General features: G+C 42.5%; 1 protein-coding gene across 5 annotated transcripts in view; it reads right to left on the reverse strand.

Moving 5' to 3' along the window:
- Window positions 1–22,075, reverse strand: part of pnpla4 (patatin-like phospholipase domain containing 4) — a 47,092-nt gene extending 25,017 nt beyond the window's left edge. For 3 of the 5 annotated variants that reach the window (XM_056431657.1, XM_056431656.1, XM_056431655.1), the window contains exons 1-7: window positions 21,929–22,075; window positions 21,184–21,372; window positions 20,349–20,443; window positions 16,737–16,872; window positions 15,056–15,121; window positions 14,138–14,290; window positions 7,062–7,224 (exon numbers count right to left, since the gene is read on the reverse strand). In XM_056431657.1, the coding sequence (XP_056287632.1) occupies window positions 7,093–7,224; window positions 14,138–14,290; window positions 15,056–15,121; window positions 16,737–16,872; window positions 20,349–20,443; window positions 21,184–21,372; window positions 21,929–21,958 (801 nt within the window). In that variant the 5' untranslated portion in view covers window positions 21,959–22,075 and the 3' untranslated portion in view covers window positions 7,062–7,092. Of the gene's footprint in view, window positions 1–5,612; window positions 7,225–13,737; window positions 13,795–14,137; window positions 14,291–15,055; window positions 15,122–16,736; window positions 16,873–20,348; window positions 20,444–21,183; window positions 21,373–21,928 lie in introns of those variants that run through there. The other 2 variants (XM_056431658.1, XM_056431654.1) reach the window with 2 other exon arrangements.
- Between the last annotated feature and the right edge of the window lie 3,286 nt (window positions 22,076–25,361).

The following is a 25,361-nucleotide window of genomic DNA, read 5'->3' on the forward strand; positions in this document are numbered from 1 at the left end:
ACTAACAGAAAACGGACATTTGTGGACACCCAGATAGAATAAAAAGAACACAACAACAACAACAATTAGCCCCCCTTATCTTGTTAGCAGCCCCCTTCCTCCCATCTACCCTCCCCACAGATGAATCCCCAGCCGTTGAATAACGGGTGGTACGGACAGACTGACGACACACGACACCATAACGACTCCAACTATGTACCTGGTAGAGGAGGCAGGACAACAGGCCCATACAATTGTTACATATGTTCAACAACAGCAGCAGACTCCCCCTCAACAGACCCCCTCTACAACAACAGCAGCAAACAGCAGCACAACCACATGGACCTTGAGTCCTGCATAGTCCGTATCCAGCTCCTCCTACAAATCCATAAGCACTGATCTATCAACAGCCACAGCAAGCCACGTTTGCACCGCTTCAAGCCTAGTTCCCTCAAACCTTGTCCCGCAACGGGCGGGTCAGCAGCCCATAAATGGGGCCCACCACAGAGAGATAATATGCATAAAAGAAGCCCGTTCAGAAGTAAGAGGAGTAACAACTGGGGCAACGGAGGCTTTAGACGAGTATTAATACATTTTTAATTATAGTCAGGCTGGACATTGGGCTAATTCTTGTCCTTATCCACCACAGGGTTAGCAGTCTCAGTCAGGACCACTTCAGTACTCCCATAATGTCTAAACCCCGCCATAACAAGCACCCAACACATAGCCACAGCCACAAGGCAATAGTGATCCACGGCACCAGGCCTGGACCAGAGACACAAAATTAGGCGTGCCCAGATCCAACAGCTGACAGCGAACTGTATCCACTGAACAGAAATGTGCCACACCCACTCGTCACCTAATGATTCAACTGGAGACTAAAGAGACACTGAAAAGGAAGCAAAGGGTCCGGTGGGACAGAGTAGATGATGATGACATCACACCTCTGCATGACAACAGCCAGCAGTGGAGACTTTGGTTCAAAGTCCTGCATCCCTACTCGCCACCAGGGGACCAAAAACATTGTGCCCTTAACTACACCTTGATACAAGATGAGATCTGAGATCCTGAGGGGCTGCCTGCAACATGAGATTGAGGTTCATGAAAACCCAACTGTGGAAGCTTGGAGATCTATGCAGAGAAGCAAGGAGTAGCAGCGGCTGTTGAATGAACACCAGAGCTGCAGATTGTATGCAGTCGTTGACGCCGCAGCTCCACATCACAGTGTTTGTCCAGAGTGGAGGCACAGAGAAAAACAATGGTGAAAGCAGAGGTTGAGGCTACGGACTGGGTGCAGACACAAAATAAACACATGCACTACTCCACATTTGAGAACATGTACAGAACTGCACACACATCGGAGGTCCAGTTAGTATTAGAGACACATGCTTAGACACACACATAGTAGAGAGAACACTGATCATGGGGACACTGACAACATGCTTAACTTATTTCCAGACACTTTTAGGACTGAAGGGTGAACTGATGTGTGACTGATTCCGATGGCTCCCGTAGAGATAGAGTTAAAACCGCGTGCGATTCCAATTTTATCGTCACCAGCATCCCTTAAGGATGGAACAAACTGTAGATATATTTTTTAAATCATAGAATGGTTGTTATAGGTTGGGTGTGCGGCCTCTGTACACTCTTTACACCAGGTGTGTCGCTGTTGCGACAGCGTTGTGTATATTTTACGTGGTATTTTTTTGTCATATTGTGCGTTCCTCGTTGCTCGTTTTGTCTTGTAAGTTGCACGTTTCATATACGAGGGTTTAATGAGTTACGACGTGCAATAGGCCTTGGCTAGAGAGAGAGACCACGTTGTGGCTATTGGCTGTTGGCTAACTCTAGAGTTGCTATACTGAGACAGATAAATATTAAATCAGTCTAGAACATGTGTTGGAACAGTTCATTACTCCCGAGAGCAGTCCTCTGTGGCTGACATGGGAAACATTCACATTTTTCATGGGAACACCTACTAAGAAAAGTAAATGACCAGAATGGTTTCTCCTTTGACATAAGGTTATCTCTTAAGGCGGAGAGTTTTTTTCAACTGATTGTTTGCTCAACATGATAAGCCCAGTGACCCAGAAACCCGTGTTCACTTCCAAGCTAGGGAAAAGTTTTTTGCATCACTTTTATTTTTACATTTAATTTATATTCAATTCAGTTTATTTTGTATTGCCCAATTTCACAAATTACAAATTAGTCTCGGAGTGCTTTACAATCGGTACATATAGACATCCCTGACCTTTGACCTCACATCGGATCAGGAACAACTCCCAAATAACCCTTCAGGGGGAAAAAAGGTAAGAAATCTTCAGGAGAGCAACAGAGGAGGATCCCTCTCCAGGATGGACAGAACAATAGATGTCATGTGACCAGAAGGAATCATTACAGAGTTACATAAACACATTCAACGAATATGACAGAATGTATGAATAATTAGTAGGGCTGTCAGCGTTAACGCGTTAATCTATGCGATTAATTTGGCCGCGTTAACGCACTAAAATATTTTAACGCAATTAACGCAACTTTGTTTTCTTCCGGTGTTCGTTGAAGTTTTTACACTCAAACCGAGTGTCAAACCGCGGCAGTGCGGTTTAACACTGTTTCCGTTTTTAAAACAATTATTTCTCCGCGAAAATAAGGAGCAGAAATCAGTTTAAACTCGTGGATTAATCAGTCGGGTTTCCTCCTCCGCTCCTTCCTCCCGTCTCCCCCTCTGATAAACAGAGGAATGGAGGGGCGACGTGTCGGGTGACGCGGCGCGGTAAGAACTCGTCACACGAAACCTTCAACGTGATTGGTCAATCCGTTTGTCTGTCAACATTTTGGGAAAATAACAACCAATGAACACTCAGTAAATCACAAAGGACCTCCACCACACAGGTGAGGCTCATTAGCAGCCTGTCAGTCAGAGAGCAGAGAACACGGCACCAGGACAATGAGCCTCATTGAATAGAGCTAAGATTGTTCTGGAATGTTTGATGTATAACATATGGGTATGTGTCATATGCAAACGCCTTTAAAAGGTGAATTTAATTTTTTTTGTAAAATGTATCAAATGAGCCCAGCCTCCAGAGAGTTAACGTGACATATGTGAATGTCAGTCAGTCACCAAGGCCACTGGTTCTGCTGTTGTTCAGTGTTAAAGATGACAGGACCAATGGGGTCTCAATATACTTCTTTTTTTTGACTAATCTGATGTTTCACTGAAGAAACAATTTATCATCCACAATATTAAATACCTCGCTGGCACTTTATAGGTAGGAGCCTCTTTGAAAACACAGCTCTGTGTGAAGTTTGGTCTTTAAAAAGAATGAACTTTTAACTTTTAATTGCGATTAATGAATTTCAAAATGTGCGATTAATTAGTTACTTTTTTTTAATCGATTGACAGCCCTAATAATTAGTAGTAGGCGTGGACCACGATCCAGACCAGGAGGAGGAGGAAAAGAGGAGGGGGGGGGGGGTCGTTGTAGTATTTGTTTTGACCAATAGGTAGAGCCCTTACCCTTCGAATAGAAGGGAAACAAGGGACTTGCTCCACCGAGACATTTTCTTCACACTCGTAGGAGTATAAAATATATTAATTGTATCGTTTTTCTTTTGATTAAAAAAGAAAACGGGTACCAGGCAACTCCCAAATACCACACAGCGATGCAGATGGTGGCGGGGTAAACAACGAGCTGACGGTTCACCCTGATATCGCATACAGAAATGGAAGATACGCGGCCATTGGCATTGATCCGTACTGGGACGCAAACATGTCCAACCGTATCGAATGAGTGGAGGCAAGACTACACCAGCCGTGTTTGTGGAAGAAGTTCAGACCGCCCTCACCCTGGACACAAACCGTTCGAATCCCTCCCCTCTGGCAGGAGGCTGCGGCCCATCAGGACCAAGACCGTATGCCACTCCATCAGCTTCATCCCGTTGGCAGTCAGGACTTTAAATACATTTGGCAATTCTTAGATTCCACTGTTTAAAGTACTCCTACCTGTTAAGTCTGTGCACTTTCTTTAATCATTTATATTCTTCTGTACATTTAATGTTTCAATTCTTGCACTGTGTTGATGGTTCAATGTAATTGTCCAATGTTGCACCACCCACCATTACAAATTCCTTGTATGTGAAAATATTCTTGGCAATAATGTTCTTAACATCAGCATCATTGGGACGACAGATGACAAATAGCCTCTTGGTTAACTCTGGCACATTTACTGAAATGTTTTTATCAATGTGCACTTTCCCAATTCTAAAAAAAAAAATTCCGATTCTGAATTCTGATGAATTACAGCTAGTGGTAAATACTACGAGTACAGTGTTTTAATAATAATGTACACGGATACCTGAGCACCACGGGGCATTTCAGATCCCACTGGAGCCGTCACTCTGCTCTTCAGAGAAGAAACATATTGCAGATGTGTGCGCTTGGGCAAAACTGTATTGTGAAAAGCAACCGAATAATTGAACAGAGAGCTGGTGTTTTATTACTGAGGGGGAATTTTCCAACAAGACGAGCTGAAACAAAACATATTAAAACTAGAATGGCACTCGGTAGAGCGCATACCTTAGCATATCACAAGAATTGAATTATGAACATTTTGGCATTAGTTGCCAATTGGATAAAAATTGACCGTGCTATGGTAAAAAGAAGATTTTTACCTTTTCATGACCTTGACCTTTGGCCCGATCGATCCCAAAATCTAATCAAATGGTCCCCGGATAATAACCAATCCATCCCACCAAATTTCATGCAATTCGGTTTAATACTTTTTGTGTTATGCGAGTAACACGCATACAAATAAATAAATACACGGCGATCAAAACATAACCTTCCGCATTTTCAATGCGAAGGTAAAAACTACAAAAAACTTGGGAATTATTCACCCTGGGTGGAAACTGTATTTTGAGGAAGTCTTCATTGACCAGAGCCAGCAGGTGGGCTTACATCATAGCAGTGGTGACACACTACAGGGTTCATCGGAGTGTGTGTGTGCTCTTTATGGTTCACTTGTGAAAGCTTTTTCAGTTATTGATATTTCTTTTCATATGTTAATTTGGTGTTTTTATGATGTTTTGGAGCATAAATTGAGAGTCAAAAGGGTCAAATGTGCCGATACTATACTGGAGTTTCAGTCGCAATACATTTTAGATTGTTAAAATCTGAATGTCTCAACAGCATCCACACAGGAACTTATATTCTATAACACCTCGAGATTCATATCAGTCATTTCAGCTGTAATATGCGTTTGGAAAACAACGCTTTGGACATACCAAAATATTGATGCCCAATATTTAGTCCTAAAGTCATCCAAAATATTTTCCCTAAATTAAAGAACGCTCATATTTAATGTTCTATGCAAAGCCTTTCTGGCCTTATTAACTGAATTAAAACATAATCAGTGTTCAGAAGGTGACTCTGTCCCTGGGGGAGGAGCAGCTCTCACGTGCATACCGGTGGAAATGTCCAGCACTGCAATATCCAACATTTATTTTCAAGCTAGTTGAAAATGAAATTCCTCGATGGAAAATTGATGATGAGTCCATGTTGATGTGAGGGCTTTTCATCACGCCAGGCCCAGAATATAGTGATAACTCGTAAGCTGGCAATGATACACACAATCCTTCATTATCTGCTTTATACATAAACACTGTCAGTCTCGCTTTTTAAATTAGAATCATTTTATTTAAAGAACTGAAATCACAGGGAATAAATACAGTGCAATGTAAACGATACTTGGCTTCGTGCTTGTCCTTAAAGATGCGTTCACACCAAAAGCGTTGCGAATTGTTCTCGTGAGGAGATCCTATGAGCGAAGTTTACGTTCAGACGCGAGTGGTTGAGATAGACGCTAATTTTGGGTTGTGAATATTCGCCTCGAGTTGCGAAAGCCAATCAGCTTTGAGCTGCTACACCTATGGTGAATGTAACCGCTGCTCTAGTGGAGCTGGAAGAGACATTCAGACTAGAGGTGAAAGTCACCGAGCTGTGTGAGCCTACGGGTGATGTCATGTATAAATATATATGATATATTATTCTTATATTATGAACCAAACACGAGGGCGTTAGATGTTCAGACGTTTGTGGGATGTCCTCAACCAGTATGAAGCAGAACTAGTGGGTAGTTCTTCATGCTGGATGAAGGACATGATAACTTTCCACAGAGTAAAGCCACGGAGATAAGCCCCGCCCCTCGCAAATATTCACAACGCTTTTGGTGTGAACGCGGCGTTAGGTGCGTTATGGTAGTTCTGCTTTATATTTGTTGAGGACATCCCACACACTAACGCCCTCATGTTTGGTTCATGACATCATCCGTAGGCTCACTCAGCTCGGTCACTTTCACCGATGAAGTTACCGTTACGTCTGAAAGACTTCCGCTTCCAGCGCTACGAGAGCAGAACATCTAAACGCTGTTATTGTGTTCATAACATTATAATATATAATATATGTTATTGTGTTCATAACATTAGAAACTAGAATAGGCACTCGGTAGAACGCATACCTTCGCATATCACAAGAATGGGCATTGAATTATGAACATTTTGGCATTAGTTGCATGCCAATTGGATATAAATTGACCGTGCTATGGTAAAAAGAAGATGTTGACCTTTTCATGACCTTTGACCCGACCGATCCCAAAATCTAATCAAATGGTCTCCGGATAATAACCAATCATCCCACCAAATTTCATGCAATTCAAGAAGATTTTGACCTTTTCATGACCTTGACCATGACCTTTGACCCGATCGATCCCAAAATCTAATCAAATGGTCCCCAGATAATAACCAATCATCCCACCAAATTTCATGCGATTCGGTTCAACACTTTTTTACTTAAGCGAATAACACGCATACAAATAAATAAATAAATAAATACACGGCGATCAAAACATAACCTTCCGCATTTTCAATGCGAAGGTAATAATAAACGCGTCGCCCACATTGTGTCGGCCCAAACGCGCCGCCCCGGAAAAATATTGCATCTATCGCAGCCACACACATCTGTACGTTGACTTTTCATGGGATTCGGTCGCGCGAAAAAAATTGCATCGCTTTTGGTGTGAACGCACCTTTACAATTGGTTCTTTCCTTCAGGCAGCGTCAGCTCATCCAGGCCTCTCTCTTCAGGAACCTCACAGCGTCGGTGAACCCGTCGTCACATAACGACTGCATGCGGCGGCTGGGCGGAGGGAACAGAGCCTGCTTCAGACGGCGGACGTTCTCCACGGAGAACTGAGGAACCCAGAGGAAACGCGTACGTCAAATCTACAAGTAAATCCGTGGCAGGAAGTGAGCTGGAACTGCGTTTTTAAATAACATTAATGATGAATATAATGTTGTGTATATAGCTTCTGTATTAATTTCATTGGTCACTATGTTAATGTCCAAAACCACCAATAGACACAAATTAGAGCCACAATTACTCATTTAATCAGGTTTCATTGGGGCAGACATATGGGAGGTGGAGATGTGTGTTTTTGACTGAAAGGGTCAGTTCAACCAACATAGAAGAATGTATATGTATATATATATACATATACATATATATATGTAAGAATACATATACATATATATACATACATACATTCTTTTTTCCCTCTCCTCTCTGGTCATGCTGATAGTTTTGGTTTATGTATATCTGTGAGAAATTAACAAAATAGAACTATAAAAAGTCCAACTTACACAACATGAAACCAACGAGTTGTCAAAACAGTTGGTTATCATCTTTACTCTGCATTATATTTGTTGGAGCTATTTATTTGACTTTTAGTTATTTTATTGAGAAGCAATATTGTTTAATCATTGGTTCTTTAGGTTGGATACTTTGATATGTTACAATAGCTTTGTCTTATGATAGTTTTAGATTAGTTTAATTCATTGATGCTTAAATATATTTCGTTTTTTTGATTGTTTACTAATCTGGTAACACTGTGGGCATCTGTGATTATATGTAGGAGTGGGCAGGTCCAGGACCAGCATGCACCTGGTTGGCATATGTTTTTTTACCAGAGGCAGCGTTAACAGTTTTGTTTGTTTTCTTGTTTTGTTCAGACAAATAAATGGTTAGAATAACAAAATCATGAAATTAACATTACTTTCTTTTGGCTGCGTAAAACTACAAAACCCACAGTGCACCAGTGGCAATTTAATTTATATTTTTTTGGGACAAATAGCCACTACAATATTCACTTAAATCAGATATTTTAAAATTGAGAGACTTGGTGCACAATAATGTACAAAAACACAATATATATATTTAGGGATTAAGTTGGACTTTGTGTGATTACAAAAGGAAAGAGTAGAACACAAATACAAATCAATAGTGAAAGGAATCATTGTGTGAGTGGTTCACAAAGAAAGGGAAAAGCTTAACACCAAGTAGATTAAAAAAACATATTAAAAATAGAAGGATTCAGTGAAACACGCATTTTAATCTTAAAGTTTTCTGTGTTGCAGGAACTGATTCATATTAGAGTATAGGCCGACTTATTGATCTACAGCTTCTTTTTATTAGGATCCATATTGAGTAGATTAAAAGTGACAGATATAAAAAAACATCATAATAACAGATGTGGATATTATCTCAATGATGATGTCTATAAAACAACAGAATGTCAAAAAACAACCCGTCACAGCACTCACACATTAGTAGACACATTTTGATTCTATCATAACATAGATTAAAAATGTGTTTCTTTAAAAAAAAAAATCATAACTGGGTGTCATTTGATAAAAACAACAGTGACTTATTGAGCTTCCCTAAAAGAAGCTGAATCATTTTGAATAACTTATGCACATAGATTTAGGTAGACGGTAGACGCTGCTATGCATATGCCACCTGCTAATCAGGACTGGTTTGAATAGTGCTACTTCTTCACATCGATAATAATTAACATCGAATAAATATTCACAGTTTGATTTACATATTTAAATGTCTGATTGGAAATGTTTGAAACCTTCGGCGTATCGATTCCCCCAATTGTCACACCAGTTCGAACCACATGATCCAGTACATGTGACATTTACATAAAATACATTGTTCAGGTTCTTGTTACACATTCTGCACAATAGTTAATATATATTCTATCAGGCTGGGCAACGATTAAAAATTTTAATCGCGATTAATCGCATGATTTCCCTGATTAATCACATTTGTATACGCAAAATCCAATAATTAATTCAAAAGTAGTGTATAGCGCACTTCTATTTGAAATGTTCTGCCATATGAATGAAAGTGCCATAACATTTGTTGTCCCTGTTAGAGTGAGACACCAGAAAACACTTTCAGTGCAGTTTGTCAATTCCTAGAACTTGACACTTATTTTAAATGTACTGCCATATGATCTAAAGTGCCATAAAATCTGTCAGGACATTGTCAAACGCAGTTATGCAGAGACACTGTGACAGAACGCTGGAGACTGAGCGCGAAGCAGGGGACATGATCACAAGGCAGTCGTCTCGCAGCAGCGATCATATTTGGTGCTCTATCTGTGCTCAGTGTGGTGACTTTATTTGACACATTCCACTGCTGTGCAACTTCAGTAAAGTGTCCAGCGCACATTTCAGCATCATGTCTCTCCTCTGTTGTCATCAGTCAGGGCATGTGAATGCAGCACCCACTTCTCATCAATATAATGCACAGTAACTCCGAGGTAATTGTGGTTACCGAGTGATGTCCAGTAGGGTGACCAGATTTGAGTTTGTGAAAAAGAGGACACTTCGTCTCGGGGGGGGGGGGGGTCTGAGATTAAACATCTCTCTTGTTCTGCCTGTTTTGTGATATACATGCCTATGGGTGGCGACTATGGGTGAGTGGGTAGCAGGTCCGTCTTTCCATCAGGGGGTTGGAGGTTCAATCCCCGCCCTAGTCGATGTGTCCTTGAGCAAGGCACTTAACCCTGAGTTGCTCCCTGTAGCTGCGTCTACAGTGAATGATTGTAACTACTGTAAGTCGCTTTGGATAAAAGCGTCAGCCAAATGACATGTAATGTAAATGCCTAAAAGGTGCCTAATATGTCGAGACTGAAATAATATCGGCATTATAATTATTATAACTATGAGGATTTTTTAGTTGCCTATTTTGTGGAGCCCCCTCAGGACATGGTGCCCTCACAGCGCGTAGTGCGTTATGGGAGCGGCGGCGCTGGGAGGAGTTTATAGCACAAACAACAATGAACTAGTGGAGGCGGCGAGGTGCTCCGTGTTGCCAGATTGGAGATGGTGACGTATCGTACCAAAGGCTCAACATGGTTGTATTTGGAGGATAATTATCGTGTATCTGGCAACCCTGAGATCGGTCGACCAATGACTGTTCTCTATACTGGGAGATACCATTTCCAAAACTTGTAATGGGTAAATACTAGTTTATGAAGACCCAGAGAAACACAAATGACGAGATGGAGATTGTGCGCTCTTTTAGTTTTTGTGTTTATTTTAATATTTTCTTTGCCACAAACACATCGGCACTAACAACATCGACCCGCAGTATTTGGACATAAACTTTATGCAAAACAAGGGTTTTTGTCCACTTTTTCCATCGATCCAGCGTGGCGGCAGAGATCGCGAACCACAACAACAGCAGTGGAGCCGCTACTACGGGAGACGACGAAAACATCGAGGGGAAACGAGCGAATTCGAACAGACTGAGAGTTCAAGCCCACCGTCACCTTTGCCCAGCATCCTTCTTGCTAACGCCCAGTCTCTGGAAAATAAGATGGATGATTTTAGGCAAGGATCAGATTCCAACGGGACATGCGGGATTGTAACATCTTTGTCTGACGGAAACTTTGGCTGACGCTGGTGCCGGATCGAGTCATATGTCCAACCGAGTCCTTCTCTGTTTTCCGTGCAGACAGAACGGAAGAGTCTGGTAAATCTAAGGGTGGAGGGGTCTGCTTCATGACAAACAACATGTGGTGCGACCCCAAGAACATTAAGACTCTTTCTCGTCCCTGCTCGCCGAACCTGGAACATCTGCCGATCTCATGCCGTCCATTCTACCTTCCCCGGGTGTTCAGCTCGGTCATCACCACAGCCGCTCACATTCCACCACAAGCGGACACCGGCGTAGCACTATCGGGACCATGATGTGTTATGTCGGCATCAGAACAAGTATCCCGACGCCTGTGGTGGTGGCTGGGGACTTTAACAAGGCAAACCTAAAAAAGTCATGCCGAATCTCACCAGCACATTACGTGTGCTACCAGAGAAAGCGAAACAACGTTGGACCACTGCTATACGCCATTCAAGAGAGGCTACAAGGCTGTCTCTCTCTCCCGTAGGAAATCAGACCATGCCGCCATTTTTCTGCTTCCGAGTATAAACAAAGGATCGCAAGGAAAGCGTAGTGACGAGAAACGAAATGCGTGGTGACCAATCAGAGGCTGAGCTACAGGACGCTGAGTATCGTTGACTGGGACATGATCCAATCCAGTTCCAGTGACGTCAGCGAAGTTTGCGGAAGCAGCATGAGCCTCATAGCAACGCTTAACGGACACCATCGCCCCACGGTAAAAAGTTAGTCTCTTCAAAAAAAAAGTGTGGTTGATAGATCCATCCGTGAAGCTGTGAACGCCTGCATTGCTGCCTATATACTCGGTCTTATCCGCGCAATGGACGACGACGACAAGGCAGCGGTCTATGGACTGAGGAGGGCGTGAAGGACGCCAAAGTACGAGACAGAGTGGAATCACAGATGGAGCAGCGCGACACCAGGCGCCTGCAGGGGGGGCTACGGACTCACAAACTACCAGAGCAGACCCGGCGCATGGTGAGTGCCGCCGCATCCCTAGCGGACGACCTGAACTCATTTTATGCACGGTTTGAGGCTAGCAACAACAGCGCTAGTACCAAGCACAACAACAACAACACTAGCTGAGCAGTGGAGGTTCCGCTGGGGATGAACACACACTCTCTGTGACCGAGCACAGTGTGAGGAGGGCTCTGTTGAGGGTGAACACCAGGAAAGCTGCAGGTCCAGATGGCATATCTGGGCGAAGTACTGAAGACTGCTAACCAGCTAGCTGGGCGAGTACTGAGACCTGTGCTAACCAGCTAGCTCCAGTGTTCACCACAATATTCAACCTCCCTGGCTGATTCCGTGGTCCCCGCCTGCTTCAAGAGATCCACTATTGTCCCTGTGCCCAAGAATGCTTCTCCAGCATGTATGAATGACTACCGACCGTGGCCCTCACCTCGGTGGTCATGAAATGCTTTGAGAGGCTGATAAAGGACTACATCTGCGCCTTCCTCCTTCCTCCATGGACCCGCTGCAGTTTGCTTATCGCCCAAACAGATCCACGGATGATGCTGTCTCCCAGGTACTGCACACCACACTCTCTCATCTGGACAGCCAGAGGGGGCTATGTGAGACTACTGTTCATTGATTATAGTTCAGCTTTCAACACCATAGTCCCTCCAGACTGGCCGGCAAGCTGATTGAGCTGGGACTGAACACCCCTGTGTGCTTGGATCCTGGACTTCCTGACCGCCAGGCCACAGGTGGTCAGGGTGGGCAGACACACTCCAAATCCCTCACCCTGAACACAGGATCCCCCAGGGTTGCGTCCTCAGCCCCCTACTCCCTGTACACACATGACTGTGTGGCCAGGTTCAACTCAATACCATCATCAAGTTTGCGGATGACACAGTGGTGGTGGGCCTGATCTCCGACAACAGCAGAAGGCCTACCTGGAGGAAGTTGCTGATCTGTCACTCTGGTGCCAGGACAACAGCCTCATCATGAATGTCACCAAAACTAAGGAGCTGATTGTGGACTTTAGGAAGTACAACAACAGAGGACGATCACCACTGGGGATTAACGGGACTACTGTGGAGAGGGTGAGCAAATACTGGGAGTCCACATCACCGAGGATCTGACATGGTCAACAAACACAGACACTCTGGTGAGAAAGGCAAGGCAGCGCCTACCACCTCAGGCAGCTGAGGAAATTTAAAGTTTCCCAAGGATCCTTCAGTCCTTCTACTCTGGAGTGTAGAGCGTCCTGACAGGAAGCATCACAGCCTGGTTTGGCAACTGCTCCGCTAGGGACAGGAAAGGTGAGAAGAGTGAGCTTCGGCCTGAACGCTATATTGGAACACACCTCCTCCCTGCAGGACTTGTACACCAGGAGGTGCAGAACCAGAGCCGCAGGATCATGAAGGATCCTCACCACCCCAACAACAGACTGTTTCAGCTGCTGCGGTCAGCAGGCGCCCTCAGTCACTCAAGAACAGAGAGACTGAGACGGAGTTTCTTTCCTCAGGCCATCAGGATTGTGAACTCCGACCTCACCAGGACCCCCACATAGACCCACACAACTGCCCCTCTTAGGCACACACACACACACACACACACACACACTTACTGTAAATATTGTGTTTTTTATTTGTAAATAGTGTGTACTTGTTGCCCTTGCACATTCCTGCTGAGCATTGCCACTTTCATTTCACTGCACACCCTGTGTGTGTATGTGACAAATAAAACATCTTGAATCTTGAATCTTGAATCTTGAATATCTGACGAAGCAAAATCCCGGACGTTTTTGGAATCCCTGCCGGACGCATTTTTTAGGTCTCAAAAGCAGGACATGTCCGGGGAAAACTGGACGTCTGGTCAGCCGATGTCCAGTCGTCCCCAGTGAGAGCAACAGGGTGCACGTTGTGAAGCTGTCGCTTTGCAGTCCTCTCCTTTTCATCCAGCTCGTGTATTCTCCGTGTGACGTGTGTCTTGAGGGCGTCTCATACCTGCCGTCATTTGTTGAGATGACTTTCTTTTCCGGCTCCGCAGCAATCAGTAGCAGACTTTTACTAAATAAAAGCCTGTGAGCAACACACTATTACAATAATAAAATAAATAATAAAACCTGCGTTAACGCACGATAAAATAATTGTCGGCGTTAATTAATTGATGCGTTAACGCAAGATTAACGCGTTAACGTGCCCAGCCCTAATTCTATCGTATAATGGGGTTTGAGGGTTTGGGGAACTCTCCATTTTAACACTTTTGTTTTCTTTTCTGTTGTTGACCTGTCTTTTAACATATAACCAGTAAATATGTTCAACAGTATTTTTTCATAACCCATACATTTCTTGCTTTCAATAGACTCTCCTTTGCACAGTTAATGATGGCCCGTCCAACACTCACCATGATGTCCATGTTGGCCAGTCTGAGGTGAGTGTTGCAGCGCCCCCTGTGGACCGGGCACACATCTTGAAGCCCAGCAAAGGGAGACAGAGTGATGGTGCGTCCCGTGGGTAGAACTGGCAGGCTATCAGTGAACCCTCCGTCAATCCATTTCTGATGAGACAAAAATAGACTCTATAAAGATCGTCATCCGGTTCATTGTGTGTCTTCATGGGACAGCAGAAGAAGGAGTGTCTTCTTGGCATTAACATCGGAAAGCTTAAGGGGTGAAGGCGAGAACTCGAGCACAATTATTGTCCTAGTCTTAAATAGCCAGAACAGATCCAACAGCTCTGGAGAATGGAACATCTATTTAGTAGTTATAAATAGCCCAGATGCAGATGATACTCAATTATAGCTATCAATAAAACGAGAAGAAAACAACAAGCTCGCTAAACTACAAGGAGGTCTCCATCGTGGAATATGCCTACTATGAACTATTCATACACTCTGTCACATTCATTGAATGTATTTTAACTCTAAATCTGTCCTTCTGGTCACATGACATCTATTGTTCTGTCCATCCTGGAGAGGGATCCTCCTCTGTTGCTCTACTGAAGGTTCTTTTTTTTTTTCCTTCCTTGTGGTTTTCTGATCCGATGTGAGGTCAAAGGTCAGGGATGTCTATGTGTACAGATTGTAAAGCCCTCTGAGGCATATTTGTAATTTGAGAATGAGCTATACAAATAAACTGAATTGAATCTACGTAACATTTAAAAAATCCTCTCGTCTCAAAAAGATGCAGAAAATCTGGTCCACCCGTTCATTACTTCTAGACGAGGTTTTTGAGTGTGTATGAGGGGCCACTGGAAGAAATAAGTGCTTTTGTAGAACCTCAAATTTGACACGAGTCAACGGCGCAGTGAAGACGTCGGTTACCTGTCCTCTTAATTCCACGGGTTTCAGTCCAGCGTAGACGGGCACATAGCTGCTGGCCAGCAGCGCCTAGAGAAGCGACACATGAGGGCTGTTATCACGAAGTGTGAACTCTGACCCACAGGGACGTGAAACAATGGCCGCTCATCAATACCGAGTACAGACTTGTGTACTTTTGGACTTGGGAGTTTGGTCTTGGGAGTCCAGACAGATATGTTTTATATATATATATATATAGAACATAGTTTAATTTCTCAATGTACTAGGAAATTAAAAGTATAGAACAAATGAACAAAAGGAGATTAAATGAATAAATCGTGGAATGGTTGTTTCACAAAATGTAATCGAAATGTACCATCCAGTCTCTCTCTCTCCATCATCCCTCCATCCAGTCTCTCTCTCTCTGTCATCCAGTCTCTCTCTCTCTGTCATCCCTTCATCCAGTCTCTCTCTCTCCGTCATCCCTTCATCCAGTCTCTCTCTCTCTGTCATCCCTTCATCCAGTCTCTCTGTCATCCCTCCATCCAGTCTCTCTCTCTCTGTCATCCCTTCATCCAGTCTCTCTCTCTGTCATCCCTTCATCCAGTCTCTCTCTCTGTCATCCCTTCATCCAGTCTCTCTCTCGCCATCATCCCTCCATCCAGTCTCTCTCTCTCTGTCATCCCTTCATCCAGTCTCTCTCTCTCTGTCATCCCTCCATCCAGTCTCTCTCTCTGTCATCCCTTCATTCAGTCTCTCTCTCTCTGTCATCCCTCCATCCAGTCTCTCTCTCTCCGTCATCCCTTAATCCAGTCTCTCTCTCTCCGTCATCCCTTCATCCAGTCTCTCTCTCTCTGTCATCCCTTCATCCAGTCTCTCTCTCTCTGTCATCCCTTCATCCAGTCTCTCTCTGTCATCCCTCCATCCAGTCTCTCTCTCTCCGTCATCCCTCCATCCAGTCTCTCTCTCTGTCATCCCTTCATCCAGTCTCTCTCTCTGTCATCCCTGCATCCAATCTCTCTGTCATCCCTTCATCTAGTCTCTCTCTCTCCGTCATCCCTCCATCCAGTCTCTCTCTCCGTCATCCCTCCATCCAGTCTCTCTCTCTCTGTCATCCCTTCATCCAGTCTCTTTCTGTCATCCCTTCATCCAGTCTCTCTGTCATCCCTTCATCTCTCTCTCTGTCATCCCTCCATCCAGTCTCTCTCTCTCTGTCATCCCTTCATCCAGTCTCTCTCTCTGTCATCCCTTCATCCAGTCTCTCTCTCTGTCATCCCTTCATCCAGTCTCTCTCTCTCTGTCATCCCTCCATCCAGTCTCTCTCTCTGTCATCCCTTCATCCAGTCTCTCTCTCTGTCATCCCTTCATCCAGTCTCTCTCTCTGTCATCCCGCCATCCAGTCTCTCTCTCTGTCATCCCGCCATCCAGTCTCTCTCTCTCTGTCATCCCTCCATCCAGTCTCTCTCTCTGTCATCCCTCCATCCAGTCTCTCTCTCTCTGTCATCCCTCCATCCAGTCTCTCTGTCATCCCTCCATCCAGTCTCTCTCCGTCATCCCTTCATCCAGTCTCTCTCTCTCTCTCTGTCATCCCTTCATCCAGTCTCTCTCTCTCTCTCTGTCATCCCTTCATCCAGTCTCTCTCTCTCCGTCATCCCTCCATCCAGTCAAACACACACACACACACAGTGGAAGTGTTTACGTGTACCGTAATGAGCTCCTCCCGGGAGTTGAATGTGGAGAGGATGTGGTTCTCGCCACTTTTGGAGTGTGTCATAGAGACGTGGAGGCGGCCGGTGGCCAGCCGGTGAGCCTGGCTGGGCAGCATCTCTTCTATCCCCTCCCTGGACACATGCACACAGGTTATGAATGGTTATTAACGATGACGTCGCCACGGGGCATCAAACACATCATACTTTGTGCAGAAACATAGAACTATACCTCAACTGGTTTTTGTTTAATTTTATATATAAAATGGGTTTTCAGCCATCTTAGAAATGTAGATAAGATAAAGAAGAAAATAAAACTATGTAAATAAGAACTTTGTGCAGCACACACCTCGACCCCGAGTAGAAATACCAGCGTCTGTTGCCTTCTCTGTGGTCACATCGGCTTTGTGAATATTCACATTTCCTGCATACTATTATGAGCAGGAACAACTAGTGTAATTTTCTGTATATAGGACAGCGGACTGAGAATAACTGAAACCTACACTGTACATTTACGACCAATATCTTCTCAATATAGACCGATGTCCGTCTCTGAGCTCATCCACCGTCCCTCTCTTCTTTAAACTCACCATGAGCATTTTTTTACACTTCACATTTCCATTTCTTGGAAAATTCCACTTTGAAACTTGTTCTCCTTGGGATCCGTGTGTTGAGACGGATTCAAGCAGAATGCATCAAATTCATTTCACATTCAGCGGGCACCCTGGCGTGACAGAGAGAAACTGCCATTTTGGACAATTTTGTTCAAAATACACTTTGTCAATTCTAATTTTCAATGCATTATGTTTCATTTTGGTTTGTTATTCAACGGTCCTGTCAGTGCGTGTGTTCAATTTTATGTTAGTGAGTTTGTATTTATTTAGCGTTTTTTCTGAATAAACTTCCTGTGGGAAATTGAGTTTGGCCTCTTCTGAGCTCTACAAATAAACTGAATTGAAGGTCGTCAATTCAGTTTATTTTTTAAAGCCCAATATCACAAATTTACCTCAGAGGGCTTTACAATCTGTACACAAAGACATCCCTGACCTTTGACCTCACATCGAATCAGGAAAATCTACCAAGAAATAGATATGCGTTTCTCCTTTGTTTAATGTTATGTAAGTCACTCTAACTCAAGCAGTTATTCATTTGGTCCACTGGGGGGCGCTGTTCTCCCCTTGTATCTCATGATTCACGGTTTGGATAAGAATAGTTATCATTTAGGTTTAACATAGTCCCGTTTTAGAGACAGGGTTCTTACACATTTTGATCAATGGATTTCCAGGACTTTTCCATGACTTTAAACCAAATTTCCATGACCAAACTGAAACCTCGGTATAAAAATGAACAATTTATAACATGTTGCGTATTGAGAGCGTACGCCGGCTTATATTTTGAGCATCTTTCATATTAATTATTTCAAACTCAGCGTGAATGAACATGTGATAACACATTTCCATGACTTTTCCAAAACTTTTATGATTTATGTTTTTTCCATGACTTTTCCAGGCCTGGAAATGACCATTTTAAAATTCCATGACCTTTCCAGGTTTTCCATGACCGTACAAACCCTGTAGAGACAATAGTTTGATATTTCTGAGTGAAGCTGATGTACAGAGAGAAGAAAATGTGTTTTATTGTCTCTTGCAGGAGCAGATCAAAGCTGGCGGATAATAATCGTCTGAGTCGACCCAAAACTCCATCGTGGAATATGCCTACTATGAACTATTCATACACTGTCATATTCATTGAATGTATTCTAACTCTAAATCTGTCCTTCTGGTCACATGACATCTATTGTTCTGTCCATCCTGGAGAGGGATCCTCCTCTGTTCTCTCCTGAAGGGTTCTTCACTTTTTTCCCCTGAAGGGTTATTTGGGAGTTGTTCCTGATCCGATGTGAGGTTTTGGGGCAGGGATGTCTATGTGTACATTTGTAATTTGTGAAATTGGGCTTTTCAAATAAACTGAATTGAAAACAAGTTGTGACATCTTGACGACTTTGTCTTAGATAATCTAGTGAACGTTTGGCACGTTACAGACTGAGGAGGCCAGACTGTACATGCCAACAGATGTAGTCATTGGTTTGTGGACCACGGTTTTAAAGCCCTGAGGTCGACGTGTTGGACATCCCCATCTTGACCTTTTGACCCCTTGACTCTGAATGACCATAATGTACGAAATGATGACATCATGCTGTATTAAAGAAGACTTGAAACTAGATATTGAGACATGAACTCATGTTGACAATGTTAACTAAGGGTATAAATCAAGAGAGAAGTTAAACACAAATATCCCATTATATATATAGGATATATATATATATATAATATGTTAGGATCTGGAGCATTTCCTGTTTTATGTTGAAGTCCCTGTCTCGTTTCCTGTTTCCCTGCTCTTCCTTCCCTGTGCTTGTCTGTTCCGGTCCTGATTGTTCCCAGCCACGCCCTGATTGTTTCCACCTGTGTGTCGTTTCCCCAATGGATTTACATTACATTACATGTCATTTAGCAGACGCATTTATCCAAAGCGACTTCCAATAAGTGCATTCAACCTAGAGTATAAACCAAGAACAACAAGAACACAGGAAGCAACACTTCCTCAACTCAGTCGAACCACAAAAGCACCACAATAAGTGCCATCCCAGTGCCACTGAAGTGCAAATCTGTGTTTTAATCCAGATAGTCGGAAAAGATGTGTTTTCAGTCTCAGGCGGAAGATGTAGAGACTTTCTGCTGTCCTGATGTCAGTGGGGAGCTCGTTCCACCACTGAGGAGCCAGGACAGCAAACAGTCTGGATGTAGAGTGATTAGCTCGAGGTGCAGGAGTCACAAGACGATTGGCTGTTGCCGAGCGGAGCGAACGTGCCGGGGTGTACGGTGTGACCATATCAGATTTAGTCTGTGTCTTGCTGCTTGTTCGGTGTCTGTTCGTTTTTGTTCCAGTCTGGTCTTTGTCCGTGTTTCTGCTTGACGTTCGTCAATAAACCTTGTTTTTTGATAATTCTGCCTGCTGCTTTTGGGTCCAAACCTTGCCCCCAACATAACATAATATGCATATAATATATACAGAACATATATATATATAATATACATATAATATATTTAATATGCATATAATATATATTATACATTATATTATATTTATAATATGGATGTAATATACATATATATAATATGCATATTATATATATATTATTTAAATAATATGCATATAATATATATATTATATTTAATATGCATATAATATATTAATTATTTAAGTAATATGCATATTATATATATATTATATATAATGTGCATATTATGTATATATTGTGTGTATATATATATATATATATATGTGTATTTAGAAAAGCGCTATATAAGTTAGAATTATTATATATATATATTATATATATATATTATATGCCAACACGCCACCTGATGAAATGCTTTGTTCACAAAGCTTGCTGTGCTGAATGTTTAGAATTTGATGGACGATGCGGCTACAATGTTTACCCTGGAAGTTGAAATGCAATATTGTACCATGATTTTCATCATCCGTCATACACATCATATATTTTGCTTCCGTGGTGCTATGTCACAGACGGCAGTGTGGCGTGTCGTTACCGCAGCGCGAGCAGGAAGTCGTATCCTGGGGTGACAGCTCCGAAGCGCTGTCGTCTCACACTGTCAGCGAACCTGAACGTGAACTCTTTACACTCCTGGAGAAGAGCACAGACACAGTGATGATGTCACACCCCACTGGAGAAGAGCACAGACACAGTGATGATGTCACACCCCACTGGAGAAGGGCACAGACACAGTGATGATGTCACACCTCAGTCACAACTTTATGAAGCTCATATTAATATGGACAGAGGTTTTAATCGTGATAGAAAACAAGATTCAGAAATGTAATAGACACTTTTAAAAAGCGGTTATTCACAACCTAAAATAACACAAATGCACATTGAACTCATTTTCTCCCAACATGTCAGTGCACTAACTCTGTGTTCATTCAGTTGTTTAAATTTACATTTCATGAATCTGAAGCGAGCTCAGTGGCCCTTAACATGTGTGGATAGAACACGTCTGACATGAACTTTAAATGATGACGTTTATTCATTCCATAATCCTGTTCAGGGTGGCGGGGGCTCTGGAGCCAATCCTAGCAGCCTTAAATGTATTTAAAATCCAAATCAAGTGATTCATGTGTTCTCCTAATATTATCCACTTCAGATATTACTGAATACACTGTTAAAGACTAATTAAGAGGATACACATGTGATGCTGAGAACAGTGGAAACGGAAATAATACCGATCAGAGTGAAACGTATGTACACGTTACTCCAATACATTTGGATTTCAGTGTTTTCTTTTCTAAAATACATTCACATTTCATGTGGACACCCCTCAAAGACCCCCGGTGATACCCCGACCACACTGAGGAGACCACTCTAACCTCCAACTTCTCCGGAGCCGTGACCAGGACTGCAGCCACCAGGGCCCCAGCCGAGGCCCCCGCACAGCCCCCCAGGGAGCCCAGCAGCTTGTCCCCGTGGCGGAGGAGAGCCCCCACAGCACCCAGGTGGTAGACCCCCAGGAAACCACATGCAGCGAAGGACAAGTTCAGGACGGCCATCATCAACTCCTGCACAGATGGACACAACACACACAAAAACTCATAAGAAACACAGTTACAAAGCAAAAAACACAAGAAGCACAGAGTGAGAAACAAAAAAACAGAAGAAACACAGTTAGAAATAAAAAAACAAAAGAAACAGTTAGAAACAAAAAACATAAGAAACACAGTTTTACAAAGAACAAAAACATAAGAAACACAGAGTGAGAAACAAAAAAACATAAGAAACACATAGTTAGAAACAAAAAAAACATAAGAAACACATAGTGAGAAACAAAAAAACATAAGAAACACATAGTTAGAAACAAAAAACTTAAGAAACACAGTTTTACAAATAAAACATAAGAAACACAGTTTAAAAAAAAGAAGAAAAAAAGAAACTGATACAAACAAAAAAAACATAAGAAACAAGTAGTTACAATAAATTAATGTAATTCCTTACAAGCTGTATTTAGTCATGTTAGTTCAAACATGACTAAATACAGCTTGTAAGGAATTACATTACTTAGCCTTCCTGAAATAGTGTTCATTATCCAACTGTAGCGTTTCAAAATAAAACTCTCACGTAGATGGCCCTCCGTGCATCGACGTGCATCGACGTGCATCAGCGTGAGGCGGAGGAGCAGAGGACGTTCCGTCTGCTGCGCGTCGTTTCCATGCGGTTCCTTCACGGTGAACTCAGAGGAACCGTTCCATAGTAAACCTGGAGCTAGCTAACCTGTGTTACAACAACACTTCCGGGTGCGTCGAGAGGGGAACGGATACAGTTTCTTATTCCGCTTGTGCCCTTCAAAATAAAAGCTTCACCTTAATAACCATAAATGAGTTTATTGGAGGTAGACATAAATATATAATATACATAATATGCACATTATTTAAATAATGAATATATAATGTGCATATTAAATCGAATATTATTGTATACACCAATTATTCACTGTAAAGTATTTTTACAGTCAAACAATATGATAACCCTGCTTTTTTCATTATCCTATATATATATATACACACATGACATCACATTACTTCATGGCACAACTCTTTCCTTCTTGCTTCCCAGTTATACCCACAATTGTATATATATTGTGTAAAAAATAAGAACACATATATAAAAATATATGTAGATGCAGATATTATATAATAATGATAACATAAAATTTATATTAATATATGTCTACCGATCTTTATGTATGACTAATTTCGAACATGCTATAGTCAAAATCGCTGAATTTGCCTATTTCCTGTTCAAATACCGGATGAACCGAGAGTTGAGGCGACGAGTCGAGTCTCACCTCTGATTGCGCAATCCATCACAAGCTGGGTTGATGCGATTGGCCCGTGCGGGTTGCCGTATCTCTGCATGTCGCCAATATAATGTTTGCAGATATGTTTATTTGCCCTGATAATCCAGTCTGGCTAAGGTCTTTAACCATTACAGTTTAATGTTTGTAAGTGACATATTTAGTTTTGCTGATGGGAAATAAAACCGCAGTGAAAAGGCGCAGGGTGAGGTGGTAGTACTCTGCCGCCCTGCAGGGGGCGCTCGTGAGACAACGGGTACTTGTTGCTGCTTCTTCTACGCTGAGGCGCCAGGCGAGTCGAGTCCGTTTGTTTTTCTATTTTGCTACGTCAGACTGCCAACATGGAAGAGGATTATATATCTGAGCTTTAAAATGTCTCAAAACTGGACCTTCAGTCAAAAGTGGACGTGATGAACACAGGTAGACCAACGCCGGAGCTCAAAGGTTTGCTTCAAACTTTTTCTTACCTTTACATATCTGTAATATGTACCGTGTGCGTGTGTGTTGTGTGGAGAATGCTGATGAGACATGAAATAACCAGTAGCCAATTGAATAAGCCCCTTTTGGGTTTATATATTTGTAAATCTGACACTAAAGTCAGTGCCTCACCAACCATGAACCTCACGTCACTGGTATAAATATATGCACACAATTCAGTCAGTTCTTCCTTATGATAGTGCGGCCCATGGTGTGGAAGGTACCGTACCTTTCCAATATATTTTTACAGCTGATATTCAGCACAACTCTCACTGATGACATCATCGAAAAGGTTGGTGTATGCCTGGCGGAACTTCCCATTTTCTTTTCAAACTTTCTCCTCAATCCAAGGATGCGCCGCCTGGCAACACAGTGATAGATTGGCAGCGAGACCTCTTCTCATTACTTCGTCCTGTATCATGTTTTAGCCTTCGGGGGAATCCGCGGTAACAGAAGTTGCAATATTCTATGATATATTGATATATTTTTGCTTACTTTATGCAGTCGTGTATTCTGAATGTCGCCGAATATTGAGTCAGACACTCTCCATTATTTTCTTAGCTCGTACATAAGCTTCAGAATCACTGCTCTCATATTAACTGGTATATCCAGTTCTTTCATGTACTGCATGTCCTCCATTCAGCGTCGGAAATACACAAAAGCAAAGGGCAAAACTGCCCCTAAGAAATATAATGTTGCCCCTGATATCACTAGGAGAGGCACAAACCTCTAATAATTTGATAATTTAATAGCACTTTGTTCTGTGTTGTGTGTGCCCATCTGTATTGTCTGTACTAGGGACACACAGAAATCAATAAATAAAAATTTGAATTATAAAAAACATAAATAAGTTATAATTGTTATTAGTTGTTTAAAAAATGCAATCTAATATGATTGTCTGATTTATGTTTTCCGTTTGTTCAAAAAAATCTCAGAAAACACTTTGAATATGTAGACTGCCCATTTGTCTTATTGACATTTGTATGATGTGGCAGCTGTCCCCAATCTGGCCTCGGCTGCTGGCTGGTTGCCAATCAGTCAGCTGCTCTGACTGATTGGCAATCAGTCAGCAGCTAATGCTGCTCGTATAAAAGGGCAGCAGAGCTGGAGGTAGGGGGTAGACGTGTTGTGTTGCGGTCTGCTCGGTGTGTATTTAATACAAGAAATATAATAAATATGTCGTCCAACGGGAACCTCGTCGCGGCTGTCTGGCTATCCTTGGTGATTGGGGGGGAAACCCACGGGTGACGGCTACAATCTCGTCACATATGACAATTGGTCATATACTGTAAGCCTAAATGAACAAAGGTTAAAAGTTATTTCACAAGTTTTAAAAAGTGCGCCCATTTTCAGTGGGGAAAAAACTGTATGATGAAAAAATATGTAGATTTCCTCCCCCGCCTCCAATGCATTGCAACACTCACACAAAAAGGGAGATCCGACATCCTCAGGCTTCCCGCCAGCAGAAGGCTCTCCATTATGTTGCATATTGTCATTCCCAAAGTGTTCCTGGAGGAGATCCTTGGCTGTAGCGTCGCCTCTGTCCGGAACCATATGCTGACACTCGCTCTGTTGGTTGACCTCTTGAGTACTTATCCGACAAATACCCACAGACAGTCTTCTCTGTTACTTGCTTTACGCTCCACACAATGTTGTTTGATATAAGCAATGTTGTTATTTCTGTTTGTCCCTATACATACTGTTGTTGTTGTTGCAAATCCACATGTATGTTTATAAAGATGGTGAAATACTTAGTTAGGTTTATTAAAGATGAAATACTTCAGTTTGTCAGCTGAGAGCGGCAGAGAGTTCCTCTCACTGTGCTCCTTCATCAGAGTATAATTCAAATTGTAATATATTAGTTTGTCTTTGGATATATCCAAAGACAAACAAATATATTACAATTAAAATGTATGTCTGTGTCTGACATTTTTGTATTTGTTTTATGATAATATATCAAAACGAATAGTTTGAGTAAGTGGGAAAAAAAAGAAAAAGTATAACTGCATTCCATTTGCTCCTTCAGTGTTGCTTCTGATCGATTACATACTGAAGCAGATGAGGTGGGTGATGCGCCCAGCTGAACTCCCTCAGAGGAGGCACCGTTGTCAGTGGGCGGCTGAAACAATGGAGGCAACGTAATGCATTTAGTTTGGAGAAGGATGAACAGGGATGGATTGATCATGTAGAAGCAGCAGACATGTTTCAGCCTCACAGCAT

This window comes from Pseudoliparis swirei, chromosome 14, assembly GCF_029220125.1.
Source record: "Pseudoliparis swirei isolate HS2019 ecotype Mariana Trench chromosome 14, NWPU_hadal_v1, whole genome shotgun sequence".
Lineage (NCBI taxonomy): Eukaryota > Metazoa > Chordata > Actinopteri > Perciformes > Liparidae > Pseudoliparis > Pseudoliparis swirei.